Here is a 16208-nt window from a genome sequence, read left to right as displayed (position 1 = left end):
TTTACCTGTCAGATGACTTCTGCATAGTCTACTTGTAATTTTACTGTCCATAACTGAACTCAGTATGAGCAGACCTTTCATTTGAGCCTAATATTAAGGCTCTCTGACTATTTTGAAAAATTGACATTTAAAGAGTCAAAAGTGGCAGCAGCCATCTTGAATTTGAAGGTCAAAAATAGGTCAAATCAATCAATCTACACCATTTGTGAATTTCTTCACCTTAATAGTCTCAGAAACCATGTATTATGCAGTAATGTGGGCAAAACCATTAAAAAGCAAATTTCCAGCTTGGCTGGCAGCAGCCATTTTGGATATAGGGCTCTACAAAAAATTCCCCACATTTTTGTGAGGGGCACCCTGGCTCAATTTTTTTTTAACCTTTATTGATGGCAAATCCAGTGAGAAACGAACCTTTCCTCTCCACGGTCACGGAACTTCTATAGATGACCCAACTATCACTTGAACTTCAAGATTGACAAAACGTCGGCTCATTGAAAGTCAGAGGCTGTATGAAGCACCCCATCTCTTTTGTGTGCAATGATACGGCCGAAGTTGCGTGCGTGATAGGGGTGGGGTGGGGGTGAGAGGAGTTGCAGACGGAGTTGAGAGGGGTGTAACATAGGTTTTAATGTGTCGGCAGAGAATGGGGTACAAGAAATATGACATCACAGCCATGGAGCGCGCAGACAAAGCAAGGGAGAAAACATCCAGCAAATGTCCGAAGTTATTTAGCCTACAAAATTTGTGTCGGTTTCAAGCATTTATTGAAACGCGTAAAGAGTTCAGATTGGTTGTAGTAGGTTATGCACGCCCGCGAGCGACATCCCCTCAATGGCTTGAAAAGCAAAAACATATAGGGCCAATTTGTGGGGGTCTCTAACGTAGTTTCACGTATTTCTATCTCCATAGTGACCTCATATAGGCTACCACACAATAGTGTATGAATATAAAATAATCATGAATAAAACTAATTTCCTATCACCGCACAGCCTAAACCTTGTAGGCTATCCCATGTTCACTACCACGCCGCCTTGCACAAACCCTTGTAACCCGAAGAAGATGCTTGCTTCTGTATCTAAAAAGTATATGGGTAACATTCCTAGCTTTGACTATTTGTCAAGTATTAAAATAAATAGACATGAATAAATAGGCAATAAGCCTATGCATGCCGCGTACGCCTTCCACTATGCCAGTGAAAAGGCCAGCACGAGCTCATTCATAAGTCTTGTAACGGATTAACCACGACAAAAGCAGCCGGAGTCAGAGAACAGGAGAAAAATAATTAAAGGGACACTGTGTGAGATTTTAGTTGTTTATTTCCACAATTCATGCTGCCCATTCACTAATGTTACCTTTTTCATGAGTACTTACCACCAGCATCAAATTCTAAGTATTCATTATGACTGGAAAAATTGCACTTTTCATACATGAAAAGGGGGATCTTCTCCATGGTCCGCCATTTTGAAAATATTTGTTTATTACTTAGTAAACGTTAATGTAAAGATCACATTTGGCAATAGGCAGCCCAGTTTCAATAAGCAGCATAGTTGCAGTACCTTATTTGACCATTTCCTGCACAGTGTATCTTTAGTTTAAGGGAATAAATGCGTTTGAGTAATGGCTGTGTGGTCCTTCTCCTGTGTTCTTAACGGGATAAATGAGAACATTTGAGTAATGGCTGTGTGGTCTTGCCTGCCAGGGTAAACGCTGGTGCTCCTTCTCCTTCTCCTGTGCTCTCCAGCCTTCTTCCTGGTGGACGCCAGTGTGGACGGGACTGAATATATTCTACCCCAGTGATTCTCAAAGTGTGGTCCGGGGACCACTAGTGGTCCGCGACAGAGCTCATGTGGTCCATGAGGGGATTTCTACTTTTCCAAGACCAGCTAGCAGTAGACTATATTTGTAACATTATTCCAAAGCTAAACAAAGCTGAAGTGTCATTTTCACAATAAGACAGACTTATAAATGTGAATAAAAAGTAAGTGATCTGCATCTAAATTAGCACCCGTCAACAGTCAGTTCAGTTGACATGTGGTCCCTGAACATTTTTGAGGGGACAAAGTGGTCCTTGGTCTGAAAAAGTTTGAGAACCACTGGTCTACCTCCTGGATGGACACACACAAACACACACACACACAAACACACACAGACACACACATAGACACACGCACACATGCACACACACACACACGTTCATATGCACACACACACACACGAACACACACACACACACACACACACAGACACAGACACACGCACACACACCCACACACAGGAATCTGTGCCCATTATATAATAAATATGAACTTTTAACTTTATCTCTGTGTGTCTTGGTGTGTTTGTGGGTGTACAGTTGAATTGCGGTGCCAGTGCGGTGCTGACAAAATCTAGGAGCAAATGGCCTATTATCCTGCCGGATCCGGAACTCTAGGAGCAAATGGCAACACTACTGTTGAATGATTTTCAGATTGCATATGATTATATATCATTGAGACATTCTTTTTTTTTTTTTTTTAGATATTGAAATTTGTATTACTTTTTCTCACAATCATACACCACAAACATATACACATACCTTCACATACACAAAACAAAAGGAAGGGGGAGGGGGGGGGGGGGTTCTGCAGTGTTCAGAGTTCAGTTCAGATTTGTGTTCTTATAAAGTCCAAAGGTCCCTGTGTGCCACCAGGCCTCTCCGTTGGCTTTAAAGATAGGGCCGTCTGTTCCATGGCTAGGGTATCCATAAATTCGTTTTGCCATTGGTCCATATTGAAGCAGCTGTTCTTGCGTACTTTCCAATTCATGAGGATTGTCCGCTTTGCCACCAGAAACGCTAGACAGAGTACATGTTGTATTTTCCTTGCTTGCACTCCATCTATTTCATTTCCAAGCAAGCATGCAATTGGGCAAGGGGTAATACATATATTAAATACAGAATTCAACTTGTTAATGATGTCCTGCCAAAATTGCTTAACAGCAGGACAATTCCACAACATGTGAGTCAATGTCCCTACCGAGCCACAACCATGCCAGCACTTATTGGACACAGAAGGGTCCATTTTATTCAATGTTTCTGGGGTAATGTAAGCTCTGTGAATTGTTTTTAACTGGATCAATTTGTATCTGACACATTTTGAACTAGTTGTGCTATTTCTAAGCGCTGCATTCCATTGTGACTCGGAGATGGGCAATCCCATTTCACGTTCCCATTGACCTTTTACTGGTAAATTCACACATGGTTTCGCTGAAGATAGTAGTTTATAAATCTTTGACACAGTGCCTTTTCCTTTTATGGCTGTAATTAGCTTGTTCTCCAGGTCATTGTGTGTTCCCAGCTGTATACCCTTTGACATCAATGATTTAAATATGGAATAAAATCTATTATAAGTTAGGAAATGTACATCAGTCAACCCAAATTCTGCTTTCAAGTCATTAAAAGCCACTATTTTCCCATTCTGTATTACTTGCCCCACCTGGTTTACACCATGTTGCTGCCATTGGTTATCTTTAAGTGTTACCCCGCCCGCTTCAAACAAGAAGTTTCGCCACAGTGGGCAGGATGGCAGTGAATATCCAGTAAAAGACAAGCCTTTTTGTATTACTGACACAATTTCGCATGAGAATTTGAGTATCGGGTTATTTAGTCACGTCTTTGGGTTATACCATAGTTTACTTAATGTCAACTCTTTACAATGTTCTGAGATTATCTTTTCTTCCAGCCAGTCCCAGCTTCCAATTTTTCTCTCAGTATTATAGCCCCATTGCAGTGGATACCGTGAATTAAATGCAATATAGTACTGGTAGATGTCAGGTAATGCTATTCCACCCCTAGACCGTGGTTCATTCAATTTTTTCTGGCTAATCCTCTGTTTTTATAGTTCCATAGGAATCCATGCAGTATTTTATTTACCTCCTTAAACCAGCTTGTGGGGAATTTAAGTGGGATGGACGAGATTATAAAAGTCAATCTTGGTAAGAGATTCATTTTAATAATTTCAGCTCTGGCCCAGAGAGACATAGGTAACACAGACCATCTTTTGGTGTCATCCCTCATAGACTTTAGTATCTCTGAGGTATTTAGTTCAACCACTTTATCAATAGGGGCCTGTATCTTGATTCCCAAGTATTTCATTCCTCCTGGTTTCCAGCTAAAGGGGGCGGAGCCAAGGTGCGACTGAAAAGTATAATTGTTCAGAGGAATGGATTCACTTTTAGAATAGTTAACTTTATATCCAGACAATTTACCAAAGTCGTCTATGATTTTTAATACTTGTGGGATTGATTGTTGTGGATTAGTTAGTGTTAGTAGAATGTCATCTGCAAATAGATTGGCTTTAAACTCGTGGTTGCCAATGGTTATGCCGCATATGTCCTTCTGGGCGCGTATGGCGCACGCTAATGGTTCCAATGCCAGGATAAAAATAAGGGGGCTCACGGTGCAGCCCTGCCGGGTTGACCGATGGAGCTCAAAAAGTTTGGATTTAATACCATTCGTTTTCACTGTGGCGGTTGGTTTAAAATATAATGCTCTTATCCAGTTCATAATCATTGGCCCAAATCCATATTTAGGCAATACATAAAATAGATATTTCCACCCCAAGTAGTCGTAGGCTTTCATTGCGTCTAATGACACTGCAATTGCTGGTTGTTGTGAGGTCTCTGCAGAGTGCATGACCTGGAACAACCTCCGCATATTGTTACCTGCGTAACGACCTTTTATAAACCCAGTTTGGTCAACATGGATCAGGGAAGGGATGACCTTTTCAATTCTCAGTGCCAGTACTTTACCAAATATTTTATAGTCAGTATTTAAGATACTCAATGGTCTATAATTTCCCATTTGCAGGTGGTCCTTCCCTGGTTTAGGGATGAGAGATATAGATGCCTGGCGCATTGAAAACGGCATGGATCGTTTTGAGACAATATCTGAGAACAGCATTTTCAAAATGGGTATTAAAACTCCTTGGAAACATTTGAAATATTCACTACTAAAACCATCCTCACCACAACTGAGACTGACTGAGAAGATGGCGTGCTGAACGCTCCTGCACGCCGCTCTCCCCGAAAACCAAGTATATACAACTTAATGGACACTTTTTAGATAATTTGAGTTCGAAATTCGTGGATATTAAAGTTCAAGCTTCAGATCTAGCTGTATGTCGACTCGGGAAACAAGATCTACATCGAAAACTAACCAGCGGCGAGCTGCAATCAGTGAGGTCATGGCGCACGAAGAGACACCTGCATGGGCGCAACACCTTTTGACCGAGTTCACAAACTTTAGAACTTCTTTTGATACTAAAATGACTGAAGTAACCAACTCGGTGAAAGATCTGAAAAAAGAAACACGCACAATGAACAACAGAATTTCGGAAATAGAGACTAGAACGGGATCTCTGGAAGATGAATTAAATGCCAGCAATGAAAGAGTGAAGAGCCTGACTAAAGACGTGGGCGACCTTCAAAGGAAAGTAGACAACATGACTGCGGAATATCGCAAGAAAAACCTGATCTTCATGGGCCTGCCTGAAGGCCTCGAGAAAACACCTGGAGAGCTGGATAACATCTTGCGGTACGTTTTGGACCTCAAGGAAGGCGAAGCAACCCCCGAAATTGAGGCACAGCGGAGGGCCCTGAAACCAAAACCCAAACCCGACAAACCACCTCGGCCATATATCGTACGCATCCTGAGATGGGACGACAGGCAGAGGATTCTACAAGCGGCGTCCAAGAAGCAGTCCTTATCGTGGCAAGACGAACCTTTTCGGATACAACAAGATTTAACGGCGGACCAGAACAAAAAACGGGCGCAATATGACAACATCAAGAAGGCGCTCCGAAAGGATAAGTCGGTGCGCTATGGTATACTCTACCCAACCAATTTCATTGTTACTATTGGAAATGAGACGATGGTATACAAAAATGCAAAGGAGGCTGCTGAAGAATTGAAAAAGAAACTTCCTGAACTCTTCGAGAACCCAGAGGACTAAGTGACCATTAGATCATCCACCAGCACCAGTAAGCCCAAACTCTTCTTGACTTGTCTATCCTGATCTCCAAAGGGAGAGAGGGATGTGAGGATGTGTTTAACAAGAACCCCAATAAGAGCTGGGCTATATGGGCTACGGCCTACATTTGTCGAACTGCTGTACAACGAGCACGTCCGAGGGCTGGTGCTCCACGGTTATAATAACTTTGGGGATTGAGTGGCGTCGGCTGTGATACAGCGATGTCCACTTGTCACGCTCACGGTCTGGTGATGGAGCTTGTATCCATTGCCTTTTTTCTTTTTGTTTTTTACCCCTTGGTAATGTTATGTATTTGTATTCTGTGGTGTCTATTTTTGTGTTTTCCTTATGTATTCCAACCCCCTTATGTAGCTGCAGTTGGAACAACTCCCAGTTACGCTTATTATGAGTTCTAACGGTGTTCAATTAATTACTTGGAACGTAAATGGCATCTCTAACAAAACAAAAAGATGTGGTATCTTGTCTCATTTAAAATCTCTGTCTTGTGACCTGGCGATGATTCAGGAGACCCATACATCAGTAACGGAATCTGCCAAGCTGAGACAGGGATGGGTTGGCCAAGTGTATTCGGCACCTGGTAATGGTGCTTCTAGAGGTGTGGCCACTTTGATCTCAAAGAGAATACAATTCCAACTGATAAAGCAGATATTTGATAAAGATGGAAGATTTTTAATCCTTATTTGTTTGTTGCAAAATGTTAAATGTGCATTGGTAAATATCTATGCCCCTAACACTGGACAGAATACTTTCTTGTCTAAACTTAATATATTGCTTGCCGAATTTTCGGAGTATCCCATTATCGTGGGTGGAGATATGAACCTAGTGAGTAATGCTTTGGTGGACAGATCAGGACGCCCACTTCCTGTGGACGGAACACTGTCCAGTGCCCTGAAAGAACTACAAGAATCGTTTGCATTAGTAGATGTCTGGCGCACAGTTAACCCCGACATGCGTCAATATACCTTTTATTCCTCTGCGCATCTTTCATACTCAAGGATCGATTATGTTTTATTCTCCCAAATCTTGGTTGGTAATGTAATTGAAAGTGAGATCCACCCCATCATCTTATCTGATCACGCCCCCCTGTCTGTGCGCTTTGTGCCAAACGTGACGCACAACAAAACTAAACAGTGGAGATTTAACAACTCCCTGCTAAACGACAATGATTTTGTATCTATGATAGAGGACCGAACACAAGAATTTTTCAGTTTTAATTTGACACCGGATATACCTATTCAGACGGTCTGGGAGGCGTATAAAGCAACATGTAGGGGTTGGATCATAGGCCACGCGTCGGCCAAGAAAAAAGAGAAAATCGCCAAAAAACAAATCATAGTTAATAAGCTCAAAGAGATGGAATTACAACACATGGAAGACCCCACTAATATCCAAATTAAGAAAGCTGTAGATGTCATTAGGACAGAACTTAAAGCCATCTTGCATGAGGAGAATTCATATGCGCTGTTCCAGTTGCGTCGTAAAGATTATGAATTTGGTGATAAATGTGGAAAAATGCTAGCCCTTAGATTAAAACAACAAGAATCCCGTCAGACTATCTCTAGTATTTACGATGCAGATGGAAAATTGTGTAGTGATCCACTTAAGATTAATGAAGCATTTACTGAGTACTTCAGTGCCTTATATCAATCAGAAAGCTGTGGCTCAGAGGATGAGATGGATGACTTCTTAAAAGACATCGAACTCCCATCTATCTCAGCGCATGAAAAAGTTCTGCTGGACACTTCTATCTCTGAGAATGAAATCCAGCAGGCTATTAAATTACTATCTACTGATTGAGACATTCTAAAAGAGGGAGGAGGAGAGAGGCGGGAGAGAGAGAGAGAGGAGGAGGGGGGAGAGAGAGAGAGAGAGAGGGAGGGCGGAGAGAGAGAGAGAGGAGGGGGGGAGAGAAAGAGGAGGGGGGGGGAGAGGAGGGAGGGAGGGAGATAGATAAAGAGGAGGGGGGAGAAAGGTAGTGAGAGAGAGGAGGGGAGGAGATAGAGAGAGGAGGGGGGGAGAGAGGAGGGAGGGAGATGGAGAGAGAGGAGGAAGGGAGATAGAGAGAGGAGGAAGGGAGATAGAGAGAGGAGGAAGGGAGAAAGAGAGAGGAGGAGGGGAGAAAGGGAGAGGTTACACAGAATTGTGTGGGGATTGGTTGTTCCACCATCCTATTGCGTGGCGTTGAGTGCCAAGGCATTTTGATAGACAACCGTTTATCCCGCCCACACTCTCTCCAAGCTCGCCCAGACCCTTGTACAGCTTTATGCTGTACGCGTCTGGCTCGCCAGGCTAGTAAACCAGCACATCCACCACATTGGGTGAACCATACAGAGTGTGTGTGTGTGTGTGTGTGTGTGTGTGTGTGTGTGTGTGTGTGTGTGTGTGTGTGTGTGTGTGTGTGTGTGTGTGTGTGTGTGTGTGTGTGTGTGTGTGTGTGTGTGTGTGCATCCATGGTGGCACTTATCTATGGTAGCCTTGGCCATGTTCATAAATTGTGTGTCAGAGGTTTGCAAATAGCTGGACTAAATAAGAAGAAAGCAAAACAGATAGCCAAGTATTGTTCAATATCTGCAGTTATAGGCAGTCTGCATATTTGGAGGAGGAGATGCCACTTGTACCCCTGAATAGGCTTCAGGCCAGTATAACTTTTGCATTTATGTAGAAGACACATTATTGCTACTTTAATATTGTTTGGGGCGCTGTATTGTTTCTCAATAATTATTGGTCCTCCCTAATAAAATAATCAAACTGTGTATGTGTGTGGGTGTGTATTTACAATACCCTGTATTTAATTTTGAGAAAGTATTTCTTTCACCTTTTTAGTGTTAATGAGTTAGAAGGCTGAGGGATGAGAGGGGGGGGGGGGGGGGGTGATGCCCCCAGTCCTGTGCCACCTAATAAGCTATGTGTATGAGGGGGGGGGGGGGTGTCTATGAGGGGGGGGGTGTCTATGAGGGGGGGGGGGGGGGGGGTTGATGCCCCCAGTCCTGTCCCACCTAATAAGCTATGTGTATGAGGGGGGGGGGGGTGTCTATGAGAGGGGGGGGGGGGTGTCTATGAGGTGGGGGGGGGGCTATGAGAGGGGGGGTTGATGCCCCCTGTCCTGTGCCACCTAATAAGCTATGTCTATGAGCGGGGGGGGGGGGGGGGGTGTCTATGAGGGGGTTGATGCCCCCAGTCCTGTGCCACCTAATAAGCTATGTCTATGGGCGGGGTTGTGAGAGGGGGGGTTGATGCCCCCAGTCCTGTGCCACCTAATAAGCCATGTCTATGAGCGGGGGGGGGGGGGGGGGGGGGGGGGGGTCTATGAGAGGGGGTTGATACCGCCTGTCCTGTCCTACCTAATAAGTAACTGGTTTCCACTTTGACCTTAACTTAACTCTGATGGTTGAATACACTCATGTTGTGGACACAGCACATACTAATCAATATTGCTGACTGGCGTCACCGGGCCGAATGTCTATCTAAACGTGTTTACATAATTCCTCCCTTATAAAAAAAGGGTGATCACGGATTCTAATTCACAGACACTGCTGCTGCTGGATCGACTTCTGCCATCAGTATTGCTGCTACAGACACCAGTGACAGACGGGGCGTTCTAAAGGTACGATCTATTTTTATTACACATGGTAGTATTGAAATGTGAATAACAGGGTTTGATTTTCACAAGGAATGGTGTGTGGTGTGTGTTTGAATCACAATATTAATTAGTTATTGTATTAATGTGTGTGTGTGTGTGTGTGTGTGTGGTTGTGTCTGTCTGTGTGTGTGTGTTATAATGTAGGAGTGTCGATGGGTCTTAAGGCTATGGCACACAGATACGGCAGAGGCAAGAGGTGGATTTTTACCATTTATTTTCAGGGTCCACAAGTGAGAGGCAGTGAGCCAGTGATGAAATTAAAGAAACCCAACAAAAATGTTAACAGAAAATACTAAGGCTATCTACAAAATGTACAAAATCAACAAGGCTAGTATCAGCCAAAGTAACAAAAAAATAGCCTACATGGCAAAGAGTCACAGACTTAAATTCCTCACACAGCTGAAATTCTGGAAATCAAAGACGCACGTCTTCTTTCCATGGAGCTTTGCAGACAATTGACACTCTCTCCATTATAAGGAGCACGTGTCAACCCCAATGAATGGACCTAGAGTACAAAATGCAGGGGTGTTTTACACAGGAAAGCTACATTACTAGCTAGAAACATTTCAAATGGTACCATAAACATAATCATTACATAAACATAAACATAATCATTCTTAACATCATCAGTGCATCTCAACATGCAACAATAACCACAATTTGACTTTTAGAAACACAGAATTCATTTCATTTGGGCACAAGGACACACCCACCCCACTAAATCACATTCTCAGCTCAAACATGCACTCCTTTGCCACTCAAGGAAATGCTGTGACACTGGTGAAAACAAAAGGTTTCAAGCTATCTAGCAAACACTTGTTGGTGTCTCTAGTCTAGACACTCAAAACTACTCAATTTGATCCCATTTACCTGGGCAACACTTAACAATAAAGGAAGCTTGTTTCGTTGTGTGTGTGTGTGTGTGTGTGTGTGTGTGTGTGTGTGTGTGTGTGTGTGTGTGTGTGTGTGTGTGTGTGTGTGTGTGTGTGTGTGTGTGTGTGTGTGTGTGTGTGTGTAATGATAAATGCATGCGACCTGTGAAGCTAGCAAATTAAACATGTGTGCACCCAAGTACAACTGCTAGACTAGACAGTAAACACAACACTCGTGAAACATGATGTAGCACCGAAGTTCACGACCAAAGGATGTAGCGCAGGCAAGGAAACGGTTAAACGGTGAGAGTCTGATGGTTTCAATGACGTGTGTCATTTTAGACGTCGTGATGATGCACTCACAGGGTGCATTGTCACAGTGTGTGTGTGTGTGTGTGTGTATTTATTCTACATGCCTGTATTAGTATGTTTACCAATGCCGGGGTGGCCATTATAACTATCGGGAGATTTCCCGGCCCAAAATTCGGGTGTGGCCCGTTGGACCATGAGGAAATATTTTTAAATTTCTCACTTGGGTTATTCTAAATGCAATGGTCACTTGTAGTCTGCATAAATATTCACTATGACAGCGCAGCCACCGGCAGCACCATAGCAGATTATTAGGCCTAAGGTGCAACCATCTAGGCGCCAAAGAGTCCATGGGGAGGCGCGGCGAAATGCGCGAAGAAAGGTGCACTTGAAATCTGCGTGTAGCTTAATAATAGTCAAATTAAATGCATCCCTTTCTACTACCTCAACCACAACAGAAGTCGGCAATGAGGAGTCAGAAACGTATAGGAACAGGACAGTGTATGGGTTATAATTCAACTCATCTTTAATTTCTTAAAATAATATTTTAAGTTCGTGGCAATTGGCGTTATTTGGAAGCGACTTGAGAGCCCAGACATGGCGCGAGCGCTGGAGAACCGCCGTGGCGTGTGCTTAACCCGATTTGTATTATTGAAGAAAAGCAAACGAGCGATTAAAAGGGGAAAGAGAGCGAGCGAGAGAGAGAGCGACGGAATGATGAAGCAAAGCGCAGGTAGGATTAAAGAAAGCAAAGGTGAAGTGACAGCTCATGCCATTACTCCCTCCCAAGCATTGCATGGAATGCCTCGCGATAAACAATCTGAATGGTTTGTAATGAACCTTTTGAAAGCTTCCGTTAGTTTTCAAACGTCGGAGGGAATTTGGATGTCACTTGACGCAACTCACAATCAGCTCGACAAGTTTTGAATCCTAATGGCCACATATAGTAGCATGACAGCAGTGCGCAGGTGAATAGGCTCAATAAGAAGTCCAGTAACACAAGTAATAGGGTGAGGATCAACGACAATCTTGGCATGCATGTTTGCAAATGAAATGTGAATAAAACGTTTGGTGATGTGACAGTTGCGACGAGAATGTGAGAGGGGGGATAAATGGATATGATATCTCAGCGGGCGTTAACTTCACGGTTCTGTGTGAGTCCAAGAATACACTCAAGCAAGGCTACAAATGCAGGGTGATAGCAGCTTCTTGCTGCTATCGGTCTTTTGTTGGCAACCCGACATCGAACAGCTTTGCGCATCAAAGGCGTGTCGTCGTTGTTTTTTTTTCTCCAAGTCAACAGTATTTGTCAACTGTTCTTGACAAGGAAGCAATGATTTGGATAGGCCTTCTGTAATTAGGCTACTGTAAAAGTAGCATTCATTAAAACGGCCATATTATGGGTAGCCTATTTTAAAAGAAATACAATTTAATAAGAATGAAAAAAACATGTAGGCTATTGGGGATATCAATTGTTATTGAATCTGAAATTCATTTTGCATCCCTGAAAAAGACTGATTTAAGTAAGGACAAGACAGCCTACATGTGGGCCTAACACCACGGGACTATTGCACATTAGTACCATGCATGTGGAGCATCAGACAAGCAGAACATGGAGCCTGACTCCACAGTAAACCACACTCACATCCACAGATACATGCAAGTTGTTGAGAACTTTTTGTGATGGCAAATGCAGTTTGATTGGTCAAATAACTCATGTTCAAATACAAATAGCCTATAGCTTTTCTTGTTTTGTTGTCATAGCCTATTTGTTTCAATTTGAATTAGCCTACACTTTGTAAAGTTAAAGTTTTCTGTTAACTTGACAATATACTCTAGGCCCCTACTTTAACATGAGTCCAATAAAATGCATTGTGAGCAATTTTCCATATCAAAGTGGCCTAGATGTGAATTAAAATCCCGGCCTGATTACAGGGCCCACTCCGGGCCTGATGCTTTACTGCATGTGTGTGGCAGTGTTAATTTCGTCAACCACGACGATGACGAAAATATTTCGTCAACGCCCCTTTTTCCCTTGACGATGACGAGACGATGACGAAATAAAAAATGCCTCCAGCTAATAAAAATATGACGAAAATTTTAAAAAAAAATTCGTCAAGGAGACTAAGACGAGACGAAATTTACAAGCCATGGACGAATGGACATTAAAAAATGTAATTATTTATAATTAATTTGTAATTTGTAATTGTAATATAGGCCTAAGTGTCTTGAACTTCATAGGTGATTGCGCGCTCACGCTGTGTTGCCTGGCTTGTCTCTGCTGGCAGCTGGCGGCTCAGTCAGTAGTTCTGTAGCCTAGTAGTTCAGTGAGTCCATTAAGTTGAGTTTAGGTCCTAAAACATTCCCAGAGAAAGAGAGAAAATAGCCGACGTTGAGGGAAGTGTTAATTTTGAAACATCTTCAACAACCCTCTTGTCCATGACGAAGACGTGTTTCTGCAGTAATGACAGTCGCGCCAATCCTCCTCTGATACTGTCATTCTAAACCTCCTCGAGCTTCCACTATTCTCCTTTTCACTTAGGCTGTCTTAACCCGGCGTTCGTTGTTTGTTCTTTTTTTGTAATGTTTGCTATATTTGTTGTTTAACCAAATGTGTAGGCAGTTCGCAAGCAAATCATGAAGGTCGGATTTGTGAATTGATTTAAATCAGTCACCGCGGGAGCGCGCACCAGCAGGGGGAAAGTTGGCCTGTCTAAACAGAGGCACGGCTACTGTAGCCTAGTTTTGAAAAGAATCAATGGATGGGCGATCGCTGAGGAGTTTAAAACTGTTGAGATTTGAAACTTTGAGATTTGAACTTGTTCTCGTCGAGAGCAACGCTAAAAGACCCGAGGAAGTCGACAGCATCTCCATGCGTCTGCAGCGTCTTCCTAAGTTCCAAAAACTCTTTTCAGGGTCATGCTTATCGAGCCTCGACACCCCCGACAAACAAAACAGCATTCGTGTTTAAATATTTGTATGTGCATGTCCTTTCTATCGTCCAGTCTGCGTACCCCTGCCTAACTATTTTTCCTGGGACTTCTGCATGGCATACGAAGTGTGCTCGCACAATCTATTTAAGCCTCCACGCATACCGCACGAGTCATTATCGTTCTCTGCTCGCATTGCCAATTGAAAACAAAAACCGCTAACTTGCATAGTCTAACATCAGCAATATTTTATCTGACTCGTGGTCATCGGGAAGCCACTATCAGGGAGACTTCTTGGACTTCATGCAGACTTGGGATGTCTGGTCTTCCCACTGCCGGCAATCTGCAGGCTTTGTCACGCGGTCAGGTGAAGAAGAGTAGCTTCCTCCGTGATCAAACTCAAAATCAAATAGTAGCCTATGCAGCAGCTTCTAATGCACGAGAGAGAGAGAGAGAGAGAGAGAGAGAGAGAGAGAGAGAGAGAGAGAGAGAGAGAAGCTTGCACCTGGAAGTGTGTGTGTGTGTGTGTGTGTGATGCTCTTTTGCTCTATGATGTTGAAATGACTGATTTGGGTTTTGGTGGAAAATGACCAAGTAACAAGGTGAATATTTGCTGCAATAGGCTATATTAGTATTGAAATAACGATAGCCATTGAAGGTTATTAATTTTACACCACAATATTGACTAAAATGACTAAAATTTGAAATGTTGACTAAAATGGCTAAAATGACTAAAATTTGAAATGTTGACTAAAATGACTAAAATGACTAAAATGACTAAAATTTGACTATGACTAAAATTGATTTTCGTCATTTTGACTAAGACTAAGACTAAATTGGGAAGCCAATGACTAAAATATGACTAAGACTAAAATTGTTTTTCGTCATTGTGACTAAGACTAAGACTAAATCAAAAAAAGCTGACGAAATTAACACTGGTGTGTGGTTGTGAGTGAATATGTCAGAGAAAGAATGCAAATTGTTTCACTTTTGACTAGTTTTGGTGTAAGCAGTTGTTTGTGTGTGTGTGCGCGTGCGTGGGTGCATGTATGTGCGTGTGTGTGTGTGTGTGTGTGTGTGTGTGTGTGTGTGTGTGTGTGTGTGTGTATATATAGTAGGCTACATAGTGTAAGTATATAGGTATATAGTAACTTCACATAGGAGACTTGTCAAAAGATGAGATTTAGATTAGATTAGATTAGATTTCTGTGCTAAAGTATAGTTTGACTTGACTTTGATCATCAGAATCTGCTGACTGTTTCATTTTACAGTGACTTGGAAGATGAGGGCTGCCATCTCACTGCTGGTGCTGCTGCTCTCCATGTGTGGAGTCCAGACAGAGAGCCACGGCACTGACGCCTCTACCCAGGACGTCTCTACTGAGCTGAAGGAACTCAGAGACTTGGTGGTGGAGCTGAGAGGATCACTGCGACATACTCGAGATGACGTTAAGGTTTTGGAGGCAGATAATGTAGCAATGAAACAAAGGCTTGCAGTCAGTGAGAGTAAAGTGTCGGTACTGGAGGCTGAAAATGTTGCAGTGAAAGAAAGACTTGTGGCCAGTGAAAGTAAGGTGGAGGCTCTGGAGAGGGTGTTACAGGACACCAAAGCAGAAATGAAGACGGAGGTGGACAATCTGAAGAAGGAAAATGCTGCACAAGAGACAGAGCTGACAGCAGTGAAGAATATGGAGAAAGAGATCAGAGCAGCACCCAAGTTGGCCTTCTCAGCAGGTCTGAGGGAATCTGGAGATGGATACACAGAGGCTGGGAGTAATAACCTGAACTTAGTGTTCAAGAAAGTCTTCACCAATGTAGGAGAGGCCTACAGCAGCACAACTGGCTTCTTCACAGCTCCAGTCAGGGGGGTCTACTACTTCAGGTTCACTGTTGTGGATTTACTGAACTCACGCTACATGTTTATCAGGATGTATAAGAATGGGCAGCAGCTCATGCAGCTGGGAGAGCATGACACCGATGGAATGGCCTCCTATCTGTCCAGTGGCCTGACTCTGCAGCTGGAGAAGGGAGATGTAGTGAACATGGTGCTACCAGCAGGCTACAGGCTCTATGATGATGGTAATAACCAGAGCACCTTCAGTGGCTTCCTGCTCGTCCCTCTCTGAACACCACAACATCACCATGACCACTCACCACTCATCTTGTAGATTATTTGATTGTAGAATGATAAATATAAATCATTATCATGATCAAATAAATTCCTCTTAAACTGCATATCTGTTGGTGTCATCATTCCACACATGTGATCAGTGAAATGTGCATTTATACATTTGTCTATATGAATGTATATTTACAGTGCATTTATACATGTGTCTATACAAATGTATATTGTAAATGTATTAATGTAACTATAAAAATACTTAGTTATATTCCACCTCTGATTACAGGGAACCAAATGTCCAACAGAC

The 16208-nt window shown here is 42.8% G+C and overlaps 1 protein-coding gene across 1 annotated transcript; it reads left to right on the top strand.

Annotated features, from left to right (window-relative positions):
* The first annotated feature begins 9559 nt into the window (after positions 1-9559).
* LOC134443677 (cerebellin-4-like) lies at positions 9560-15996 on the top strand. The gene is made up of 2 exons (XM_063193324.1): positions 9560-9633; positions 15052-15996. The coding sequence occupies exon 2, from the start codon at positions 15063-15065 to the stop codon at positions 15903-15905; it is 843 nt and encodes a 280-aa protein (XP_063049394.1). The 5' UTR covers positions 9560-9633; positions 15052-15062; the 3' UTR covers positions 15906-15996.
* Positions 15997-16208: the final 212 nt, after the last annotated feature.

Source organism: Engraulis encrasicolus, unplaced genomic scaffold, assembly GCF_034702125.1.
Source record: "Engraulis encrasicolus isolate BLACKSEA-1 unplaced genomic scaffold, IST_EnEncr_1.0 scaffold_34_np1212, whole genome shotgun sequence".
Lineage (NCBI taxonomy): Eukaryota > Metazoa > Chordata > Actinopteri > Clupeiformes > Engraulidae > Engraulis > Engraulis encrasicolus.
Note: the sequence above shows the minus strand (reverse complement) of the source record. Positions and strands in the feature narration are given on the sequence as shown.